The sequence below is a fragment of the Triticum urartu genome, chromosome 2 (assembly GCF_003073215.2).
Source record: "Triticum urartu cultivar G1812 chromosome 2, Tu2.1, whole genome shotgun sequence".
In the NCBI taxonomy this organism is placed as follows: domain Eukaryota; kingdom Viridiplantae; phylum Streptophyta; class Magnoliopsida; order Poales; family Poaceae; genus Triticum; species Triticum urartu.
Window position 1 is genome coordinate 706,957,298 of NC_053023.1, and position 12,163 is coordinate 706,969,460.

At 45.8% G+C, this 12,163-nt stretch overlaps 1 protein-coding gene across 1 annotated transcript; it reads right to left on the reverse strand.

The window, feature by feature from the left end:
- Positions 1–1,760: 1,760 nt before the first annotated feature.
- Positions 1,761–6,003, reverse strand: LOC125534246. Its single transcript, XM_048697515.1, has 3 exons — positions 4,871–6,003; positions 2,637–2,863; positions 1,761–2,557 (listed from the first exon to the last, which is right to left on the reverse strand). The coding sequence occupies exons 1-3, from the start codon at positions 5,673–5,675 to the stop codon at positions 2,177–2,179; spliced, it is 1,413 nt and encodes a 470-aa protein (XP_048553472.1). The 5' UTR covers positions 5,676–6,003; the 3' UTR covers positions 1,761–2,176.
- Between the last annotated feature and the right edge of the window lie 6,160 nt (positions 6,004–12,163).

Below are 12,163 nucleotides of genomic sequence, written 5' to 3' on the forward strand. Positions count from 1 at the left end.
GCGTTCGGCAATGGCGGCCGCGATCGCGTCGACATCGGCGGCGAAGTCCTCGGGTCTGATGACATCGCGGCTCCCGATCTCCTCGGGCTCCTGCTTGACGGCGACGACCTCGATCTCCTCCGGCTCCTCCGACCACTCTCTCTTCATGGGAAGAAGGCTCGCGCCGGAAGAGGAAGAGCTCGTGGCATGGGAAGAACTCGCGGCGGAGGATGAGCCCGCGGCCGAGGAGGGTGTACGCCCGTGCCGACGGTCGTATTCCTCCGTCTCGCGGACGAGGAAGCTCGGCGGCGGCAAGAGGCCCCTGTTTGTCCAATTCCTTGCCCCGCACCGTCCGAGCGGACACGCCGCTCGCGCTCGGGGTCGCCGCCCCCGCCGGAGCTGCTTCCGGAGCCGTGGCCAGAGCTCCACATGCGACCTCACATGGCGGCCGGAGGCGGAAGGGGCTCACCGGCGGCGAGAAATGTGAGGAGAGGAGTGGGGAATTGTGGAGAGACGCGATGACGGGGGGATAGGGTTTCGACCCGCAAATGCACCGCGAACCCGTAGATATACTGCTTGGGGGGGGGGGCGGTTTGTGGGCCGCGGTAAAACAAATTACGGGCCGGGCGAGTATACGAGCTCTATGCTGACCAGAAAAGCCCGTATATTCGCCGGAATTTTGCGGATTTGCGACTTTTGCGGAGTCCTCTAACCCAAGAGGGCAGCATCTGGCTTAGTTACTTCAACTGGTGCCCTGTTTTGTCCAGGTAGCTGGTGCTTTCAGGTCAGCCAGATTGACTCTCAAGCGGCCGCCCAGAAATTTGTTCCATGTGCAAATTCTAGTACTAGCAATTTAGTCCAGGGGCTTATCTGTTTCTAAGATACCCTCTGCTTTTCTCCTGTGTATTAGTTTGCATCCCTTGGACCACTTATTTGATTAACCAACCTATGGAAATCTAGGATCAGCCACGTGCAATCCAAAGGTCAAAAAACACGAATCTAGAGTTAACATAAACGTCCAGAAAACTATTTTCCGTTCTATGAATTGTCAAAAGATCCTCTCCTTTCTTCAAAGGAAGGTCACAACCTTTTGTCGACAGGACAAATTAGTCCGTCGTCACCACATCCACAGCAGTGGGCCTTGCGATGTGGATTTTGCTCCTTCCGGAATGCAAGCTGTTTGCCACTTGGCAACCAACTAACTCTCCGGTGTTTGTCAGAGCATGCCGAGAAAAAAGAGGGGGAATGTTCGTTCAGTGGTCTCATATCTGTTGGGATGACAATAGGGCAGGTACGTACATGCGTGTGTTCCACATCCACAGGCTTGGATCAGTTTTGTATAGGAAGGATTATGAAGAATTTAAATGGCACAAATGAGGCTCGTAGCCAAATGAACTCATAGCTCGTTATCCACATCTTTTTTTTTGTCTAAAAGTTTTTATCCACATCCTTATTTTTAAATCAACATGGGTACATAGAACACACTGTACATACTGGTGTAGTGTTGTTTCAGAAAATTATGCTACTTTGACTCAGAACTAAATTCTGCTTTGTTGCCGTCCATTGAAGAAAATTAAGCAGAATCCACAGCATTTGCATCGAAATGCAAGAAATACATCTGCCAAGGTGATCAAGAAATTCATCGTGGAGGCTATCAGGAAGCTTAGTAGAGTGTAGATTGTATCTCAGAGCCAGAGATGAGAATAAATAGGAAAACGGTAGGACTCGATGATGATAATACTACTCCGTGTTTCCACACACACACACACACACACGAATTGGTTTGTTTTCACACAAGACAAGATGAATGTGTAGCTGATGAAGAAATTGATGCTTGCATACAATATCTTAGCTTTCACAAATAATTAGTACACCATCGAAGCACCAACTTTCCACACAAAAGATTAAATGCACAAGTCAAAGTGCACACATAATCATTCAAAATATAGCCATCTCCTAACAAATCCTGTCTACAGGCAATGGACATGGTAAGGTCTCCTTCGGCGAGGGGAGGAGCGACCAAGCAACGGTAACCTCCACCGCAGTTTCACCAAGATGACAGATACCTTTAGTTGCGCCGCACTTTTGTGGTGTGAAGAGGACATGACCGCCGGTGATTTCACCAGATGGTGCATATGCTTGAATCATAACTTTGAGCTTCCCTTCTAATTCTACAGAGACAACCTTTCTGGACAGCTCAAAACAACGGTGTTTCCCCATTGGCATTTCCACCTTTTGTGTCAAGCAGCACAATTTCTTCGGATTGCTCGTGAGGTAGCGAGAAGCACGCAACTCGGCCACCATGCGGAAAAGGCGCTGAGTCCCTTTCAACAATCCGAACACGCGAGATTGTGGCCTGAATGGACTGCTCAAGTTGCTGAAAGCATAATTCTATCCCACAATGCATGTCGCCGACGAGATATGTACCTAACCTTTCACCATTGTAGTGATAGACTTTGCTGATCAATATCCTGTCCTCGGACTTGGTTGCCCCCTTTAGTTTCAGCTCTATCTCAATGTCAACAGGGTTCATAGACACAATTGCACGACATGGGCCAGTTAAGTGTAGAAAGGGCTCCTGCAAGCATCATCAGTTGTCATGAACTAATCAACAGCGACAAAGATGTCCAGAAAAATAGTTGAATAACCATACATACCTGCAGATTGAGGATTTGACAGCCATTTCTTGGACGAAGGAAGATTGGGTTACGACTGCTGTCCACTGTGTCTCGGGCAGCAACCACACCGTACACCTTCAGGGGGCTCTCAAAGCCGTGTATTTCTGCAACCTTAATTGAGTAGATCTGCAAGGTGCTCCCAACGATGGCATTTCTTGGCATACGGCCTGGTGTGCAGTGAGTAAAGAGCATGGAACTCGCTAACGCTGCATGCCAATGAAGTGTTAGTTAGAAATTAAACAACTACAAACTGAGCATGAGGTCCCCTGTACCAGTTTGGTTACATACAAAGGAAAATCCCTCCCCTAATTATAGAACTAATGTTAAAGAATGAATGGAACTATGTTGCTTGCATAGTGAAAGTGCAATGGGAGCAAGTAGAATAAGGCTTAAGAAAGAATAATACTTAATATAATTTATAAATACTAATTAAACTTCTGTTGCCTATGTGGAAGGTACAGCTTTTAGTGAGTCTACAAATTCTGTGTAAGTATCGAGTACAATCTTCCCGGCATTTGTCCTATAGCATCCCCTTATTTAAGTACACTGATGCGTAGCTTTGCAATCTACAATGCTATTTTCAAGTTCTCTTGCCAACATTACTTTTCAGCTAGGAAAATACACATTTCAAAATCTTTGATTACTGCTACCAAATGTAAACTATTTACCTTCTCAAGTTTCAGCTATAGTTAGACAATGAAACAGGCGCTTTAAGCTATATAATCCATGAACAACAAGTAGACTCGGACCCACATGTTCAGAAAACAAGGCGTGGGCAACCATAGGGTTGTTTTTGTTTGTGATTTTCTGTTCCTTTATAATAAAGAAAGTATCGCAATGTAACGGAATGGTGCATAATATACACTCAGATTGGTATAGTGGCCTTTGTTTATTTTCGTAAAATAACTCTTAAATCGATTGAGAGCCTTCTCTTTTTCCTTCAAGTTCACAAATGAAGCAATCAACTCAATGTTTTTAACTGCTGTGCCAATGTTATTGCAGTTATGCAAAATTATATGCTGACATTCAGTTGCAATTCTACTTTATCCGCTCTGATGTATGCCTACATTGAGGATACAATGTGCTTTGATAGGTTGATATGGGGTTCAGCTGAATGATCTATATCTTTTGGGGTCCTATCACAGGATGGATATAAGGAAAGCACCCTGGTTCATGTAGTTTGTTTCCCTCTTCTTCTTCTTTTTTGTCCTTTTAGTCTTTGTATTAGTCACTCTCATACAACTTCACTGTCATCGTTTATCAAGTGTTTTTTAGTTTGTATGTACTGTTGCAGAGTACATCAGTCCACAAGGGCTGATGTCTTAGGAAATTCTGCTTTTTGTTTTTTTATAAATGTCATTCTGTGTAGTCGTCTATCTTCCATTGCTCTTTGTTCCTGTTGGATGGTGGCTGCCTAGGAACTGATGACTGAATTTAGTCCCCTACTGTAATGTGTGAGGGTGCTGTAAAAGGATGAACTAATAGTTGGATCTTCAGGAAGATCATGGTTTCACAGGTAATTTTCCATGAACATTTGCTAGACAAAACGTTCCTAAAGTTCGCAATAACGGGTTTCGGTGGCGGGCCGAGGAGTGTGTGTGTGGAGTGCCCCAGCAGGGCCTGTCCGCGTGTGGTTTTTGGAGTTCATGGATGATGAAGATGAACAAACACAGTGAAGGTCCAGTAATGTGGCGCCTGTTTTGATGTGATGCAGGAAACCTGTGCAGCTCAATCGAATTTTGCTACCTCAACAATAATTTGCACAACAAAATATGTCGTGTCCCTATAAACTTATTTCAGTCAACCCTCTTCAGACTTTTCTGTATGTACATGGATCTTTTTGCTACGTGTAAGACACTATGCGTGTCTTATTTCATTTATTGTAAGGCTAAATATGTTGAGTTTACAGTAGCCAATTTATTTGTTATAATGAATTTTGAAAGGTAGAAAAAATAATATACTCTCTATTAGATCGAGTCAATTGAATATAGATCAAGTACTTATATATATCTGCAATGCAAACATTCTCTAGTTATTTTGAAAGAAAACATTCTCTAGTTACTGAACGAAGGGTTCAGAGGTTATAGAGTGGATGCAATTAGGTTTGCTTGCATAGTGAAAAGTGCAGCTGGAGCAAGTAGAAAAACAAACTAACTGTAAAGACGATCAAGGTGAAAACCGAAAAGCATGTGTGTAAGTAGTTGTTTACTTACTCATGTCCTCGAAACTCCTCGCAGGGCGCCATAACGACTCCCAGCAGCTACGGTAGGCTTGCAATCCCTCGACCACCATCCCGGCTGCTATTGATTCGGATTTTGCTTCTTCATCCTTGCTCAACTCCTCCTCATCAACCTTCAGCTCCATCGATCCCAGTTTGCAATCAAGATCATCCCTGCTGATCTCCTCCTCCTCAGTCTTCACCTCCATCGATCTCAGTTTGATGTCAAGCTCCGGTTCCAGTCTCCGAAGCATATCGATACTTGCAGAGATTGACTGCACTTTGGAGAGAAGGGCGAGATCGTGCTCGTATCTTGGGAAGTTTTCCCACAGATCACGGATCTCCTCGGAGCACGAATCTAATGCGCAAACGAGCTTCTCTTCCTGCTCCACTTTCTTTTCTTTTTCTCGAAGTGCAAATTCCACCACCATCGAACTCGATATCTCTCCGGCGAGAGTGTCGACCAGCTTGCCCAGATCTTCGATTCCCTCGCTCTTCTCGGTCTGCATCGGCGCGTCTATGCTCGACTGTGGATGCTGATGCATGATCCACGCCTGAAACTCCCGCAGCGCCTGGATCCGCTGGCCTTGGTCGTCGATATTCCTCAACCGACTCGATATCTGATTCTTTGCCCTGGTTTTCAACGCCTCTGCGAGGAGCAACTTCAGCGTTTCTGAGGAGATGCCCGTGCGCTTCCCTGATACGATGCCCTTGCGTTTCCCGGATCCGACCCCCTTCCGCTTCCCGGATCCGATCCCGATCAGCTCGCCGGATCCGTCGCCGCTTCTTACCGGCTCCATCGCACAAGGGCAACGTGCACACTTCTTTCTCTTGGATCTTTATCCTGGAGCAACCTCGACTTTGCAGCGGAGGGCCGCAATCTTGTGGCCGTCTTTCCTATCCGCCTCACGGTTGATTCCTAGTCGAAGTTGAACATCCCCACGATCAGCTATCCGGGTCCGGATAGGAGCCCTTTGGCAGGAGCAACTTCAGCTTTCCTGAGGGAGATGCCATTGCGCTTCCCTGATCCGATCCCCATGACACCCACGAATCCTATCGGCTCCAGCTCGGATCAGTTGCCAGTTCTTAGTGGATCCATCACACAAGGGCGGCGACCACTCATCTTTCTCTTCACCGCCGCTGCGCTCTTTTTCTTCGGCAGCTAGGGATTTTTTCTGGGGACCCTTGGGGTCGATCCGCCAAGGGGTCGATCCTGGCCCATTGTGTATGAAAAAAATGGGCTAGGCCCAAATAGCAGTTTTTCCACAAAAAAATGCCATTAACAAAAAAATGTGAAAAAACTCGTACAAGAAAAATATACTTCCTCCGTAAACTAATATAAAGTAGTGATCTAAACGCTCTTATATTTCTTTAAAGAGGGAGTAGTTTACAACTGTCATGCTCTATTTTATAAAAAAAATACCATGCAATACTTTACAAAATTAATTTTTAGATAAATCCAATAAATTGGCCATTGCCTGAATAAGTTTTTTGTAAAAAAAATGTCCCTCCTCTTAATAATAAAAATTCCATTCTATCTTAATAATAATAATAATAATTTCCATTTTATTAATTATTAAAAATGCATGCTATTAATAATAACATTAATAATAAATTGCCACATGAGAATGTAAAAAAAACAATTCAAAAATTTCCATGAATAAGTTTCATGTTTTGGAAGACAAAAAATGCCATGGTTAAAAAAAAGTCAGGCTACCCATAATAAAAAATTGCACATGGAAAGTTTAGAAAAAAAAACCTCTTTCAAAACAGATTTTTTTTCTTTTAAAAATGAAAAAAAAACCTTATTTTTGGAAAAAAAATAGTTCAAATGAATAATCAAATTTAAAACAAAAATTATCTGTCAGAAAATCAAATTTTCATAGTTTAAACGCAGGTGTTAACAACCCGCAACTTTAGTCAAGGGGTAAGTGCCCCTGCCTCATACGCAGGAGGTCGCGAGTTCGAACCCATGCTCGCGCACCTTGGTCCTGCACTTTCTGGAGGAAACAAAAAAGAAAATTTTCGCTAGGAACCGAGAAACAGCGAACGGCTCTAGTTGATCAGTCTTGCGCCAAGATACGTGCAATGGTGGGGAAGGCGTTCGCTGGGATGGACCTCCTCGCGACCTTTCGCCAGTTATCACATCCGGGTTTTTTAGCTAGAGTTAGGGATTCTATGGTACTTCCTTTGTTTTTTGTGTCCGCATATAAAATTTGTGTGAAGTCAAACTTCATAAAGTATGACGAACTTTATATAGGAAATAATATCAACATTGACAATATAGCATTCTAGATGTTGATATTTTTAACTATAAATTTGGTCAAAGTTTGTGTAGTTTGACTTCAAACAAATCTTCATACATGAAGTAAAAAAGAAACTAGGGACTACAAGCAAATGAGAGGACGGGTGTTTATTTAACCAATAACTCTCAATTTCATTATTTTATAGGAACCCATAATTCTAGAAGATCGACCACTTGTTGGATGGAGCGCGGGACAACTGTCCGATCTCTCCCCAGTGAGCCTTCAGGTGCGGCAGCCTTTGCAGCAATGCACGTGTTGTGCTTGGCGCTTTGCAACACGAGCTCTCTTGCACTCCCTGTCAAACCCAACCCCAACGTCATGCATAGATCCAACCCAAGCACCAGCGACGAGTCGCGTTCGGCGGCAGCACGGGAACCTTGCAGCACGCCATGGATCCGCCCAAGTGGCCTGTTTAGATGACTGGATTACCACTAGAAAATTTGTCTAACACAACTGAATTACGTGTGTAGCATGACTGATTAACAACAAGCATGTCAAGGTGGCCGATGTTAGAAGAAATCCGAGACATACCGTTATCATCCGAGAACCATGCAATCACACGAGTACGACACCGAGATTTGTTAACGAGGTTCACCGACATCTCCGGGGCCTGACTACGGGCGATCCTCCCCATGACACCGCTACAATACCGCACCCGGTCACCCTGGACGCCGGCACATGCCGCCGGTTTCCCCTGCGTTCCTGTGCTATTATGTTGGCATAGGTTATATCGTGTGTCTACCCCGCTATATATGAGAGGCCTAAGATACAAGTGTCCTACTTGGATCTGACTCCATATCCTATCTAAACACAATACAACTACAAGTCGAACTGTAACCTACCTTATAGATAATATTCGACACAACTCTAACAGCCGAGGAATGTAATTATTCATGATACAATAGAGTAGAATAACAAGGGTCTTGTGAGAGTTATTTCAACTGGAACACAATGGCAGAGACAAATCAGCATCAATTCTAGCAACATTAATAGGCAGAAATAACAAACAGACAACTCCAACGGACAATAAAGCAGTTAAGATATAACAATCGTATGTGCATAAGCAGGGCAGTTATTTGTCTCCAGAAAAACGTACTAGTTGCAGACCAGAGGTTCAGATAACATAACACAGATCATACCAAAGACTAGACATATCCATTCATTTCTCTGAACATAACATAATACAGATCCTACCAAAGACTAAGCATAAACAGACCAGTCCATTTCTTTCAACAGAGAGGGGTGTAGAGGTGGGCACATCCCAAATGGGTCCACATGCATGGCCACTTGCCTGGATAGTCACATCATCGTCAACCATTAGAGACCAAGCCACTGTAACCTCGACCTCCATGTCCCCAAGGACAATTCTCTCTTTACTGAAATTGCACTTCTTGGGTGTAAAATGAACATCACCGCATATGTCACCACATGGTGAGTAGGCCTTGATACAGACAATCAATTCTCCTCTTAATTCAGCAGAAACAACATTTCTCTGCAGATCAATATAACCATGCTCATCTATAAACCTTCTCCCATCAACTGAATCAAGCAACACAATTTGCCTAGATGAGGGCCAATTGACTTCATGTACACCACGAGGCAGCGAGGAGCAGACAACTCGGCCGCCATGTGGAAAAGGCGGTGATCCATGTTCAACGACATGAACATCCAAGATAGTTGCCTGGACTGACCCCTTAAATCGCTCAACGCAAAGCTCCATCTTGCAAAAGTGGTTGCTTACATTCAGGGTAGAAAACCGATCACCAGCATTCGCATCATGAGACAATATATCACTGATGAATACTCTATCTTCAGACTCTGCTCTGCCCTTTAATTTTAGTTGGATTTCAAAAGAAACGGCGTCTTCACACAAAATCGCACGAGCTGGGCCAGTCAAGCGCAAAAAGGGATCCTACAACCATTATCATTTGTCACTTACTGATCAACGAAGCAACAACAAGAAGAACAAACATTATACCATGCATACCTGTTGGGTGATGCACTGCCACTCATCCCTTGGACAAAGGAACAGAGGGTTTCGGCAGCTGTCCACGGTGTCTCGGGCGGCAATAATTCCATAAACCACCAGTGGCCACTCGAGATCAGTAATTTCTGTAATCTTGATTGAGTAGATTTGCAAGCTCAGCTGGTTAACAGCGTACCATGGCATGCGTCTAGGTGTGCAGCTTGTAAAGAGCATGGAAGTCGGTGATGCTGCATGAAGCCAAGTCAAGTGCGTTAGGAATCTAACGCAGACTGAAAAGGTAAACATCTGATTTCATTATTTATATCAATGTAATTAACATGTAGCCATAGGCACTTGACATGAAGAAAAGACTAATCCGCCAAATCCAATACTAATAGACATAGAGTTGAGTGCAGAGTTGGTACTACTACACAAGTAGTAACACATGCAGCGAGAGCAAGAAAAGAAGATGTACTCACTCAATTCCTCAAACTTGTTGGGGTTGATCAATTCCCACATGCTACGGTGGGCAGCGAACTCCCGCTCCTCCTCCGCGGAGTCCGATTCATGCTTGGAAGGTCTCAGCATCAATTTCAGGTCATGATCGAGGCCTGGGTTCGACCTCCGGAGACCATCGATGCGTGCGGAGATAGACTGTAGCTGGGAGAGCGCGCGCAGGCAGCGCTCAGACTTGAGCCAGGATCTCACTGCATCCCTTTCGTTGGTCGATGAAGATTGCAGCAATTTCTGCATCTCGTCTTGGAGATGATCCATGCGCGACTCGTCAAGCGATTTTCGGGGCATCCCAGACACCTCCTCCTCCTCCTCTTCGGCGTGGCGGCCGATCATCTCCGCTTTAGTTTTGTTGGTTTTTGAACGCCAGAACAAATCCACCCGGAGCAACCCGTACGTGCAAGCTATAGCCTAGCCTCAACAAGCCAAGCACACAAGCTAGCAGGTGGATTGATTAGCGATACCACGTTGGCCTGGGCTTTGCTTTAACTTGCGATCGGCTCTGTCGGCGGAACGTACTAGCGCCAACAGGATCGATACTAAGCTAGGCCTAACACAAACCGACTAGGTATAGGTATCCTACATGGATACGCATACACACGGAAAAAAAATCATATACGACCTGGACGCACGCTAACGATCTGTAGACCTATTCCATCAAAAGACACGTGGCAGTGTGAATCTTAAAGCATCCGTATAACTTCTTCTCAACTTATCCACAATCCTTTGCCTAATCTCGATTCTTCCTTCCCCGCGAGGCAAGACGGCGGTGGCCGGCCAACCAACTCCAGAACCGACGGCGGCGACATTGGCCCTGATCTCATAGCGGATGCGCTGCTCTAGTTCCTTCGTCTTTGGTCGCGAGTTACAGTGATGCAAATTACAGAGGGTGTGAATGATGTGGTTGGGTGGAGTTTTTCTTTCGTGAATACGCAAAGTTTGCGTATCATTGCATTGATAGAAGGAGTAGAATAAGTACAGATAGGGATACAACACATGACACGAACACAAACAGACGTGAACATGGTGCCCAAAGCAGAAAAGACAAGGGATGCTTAGCCCGAAGAAAAGATACAACACAGACCTACCAAACCCAAACAAAGAGCAGCAAACTCGAACCAACAAGGTCACCAACATCGCCGGAGTCAAGACCGTGGACACCGCGAGCGAGCAAGATAGCGCCTTGAAGAAGGAATACGACACCGAGACGCCGTCGCCATCTGGTCCGCAGCAACCAGACCTAGGGTTTCCCCTGAGCTCGAAGAGGAGCGTAGCCAAGGGCCTTGACAACGCCTTCAAGGAGGAAACGACATCCGCAGACGCCGCCGTTGCCAGCATCGGCAAACCGAGCAGGGATTTCTCCCTGGCCTGAGGCTGAGCAATCCCATAGCCGCCGTATCTGGAAAAGAGGATGAGGAAGCCAACGCTGATCGGAGCCACCATGTCGAAAGGGGGTGAAAGGGCATTTCCCTCTTTATGTTTTGGATGATGATGACAACCCTTTGTGGTCTAATCGTGTGCTATATGTTTCAGGTTCTCGATACTTAAGCCTACATCGGATTGCTATTCTCTCTTGTAGGAAAAGATCGAAGACGGTGTCCCCTATGCTTTTTATCTCTTTGGTCGTAGGGAACCCGTACTATCAAGAGGGAATCCTCATTGGAAAGAACTGGGGGAATCTTTTCACGTACACCTTCATCACCCCTCCTTTGTCTTTCTCAGGTGAGAGAGAGAGAGAGTTTTCCTTGTCTCTTCCCTTATCTATTCCTGCTCACTGTTTCTGCCCAGCAGTTGTATCGCTCTCTGGAGCGGTTGTACCGCTGGGTCTTGTCGCTCATCAGCTTTGCTCGAGTGGTTGTACCGCTGCCTTCGGGCGGTGGTACCGCCACATGCTCTGCAAAAGCTAGGACGATGGTTCCGGCCATGCACCGCTCAAGTACCGCTCGCGCTTCTGGTTTGATGCGGTTCTTGGGCGGTAGTGACCCGGTTGGTCCGGTCGTTCCTCGATGACCGGTACCACCGGTGGTCCGAGCGGTTCTTCCGCTCAGAACTTAGCCGCCCAAGAGCTCAAGGCCATGCGGTTGTTCCGGCCAGGCACCGCCCAAGTACCGGTCAAGCTCCTGTTTTGATGCGGTGGTTGTGCGGTGGCTAGGCGGTTAGTCTGGTTATTTTTCTTAGCCGGTACTACCGCCTGCAGGTCTGGTTGTACCGCTTGATAGGGTTCTGCATATACACCGTGAGTCCCAGTTGTACCGGGACGAGGACCGGTTGTACCGCTGCAGTGTAAAAAACACAGTAACGGCTGGAATTTAGGGTTGCTATATAAGGGAGCTTCTCCCACCTACCACTCTTACCTTTTGACCTCTCTCACTCCACCATTAATGCACTTCAAGCTCTCTTGCCCTATCTCTCTCTCTCTAGCCACTCAAACTTGTTGATTTGCTAGGGATTGAAGGAGGAGACCTAGATCTACACTTCCACCAAAGGATATTTGCTTCCCCCA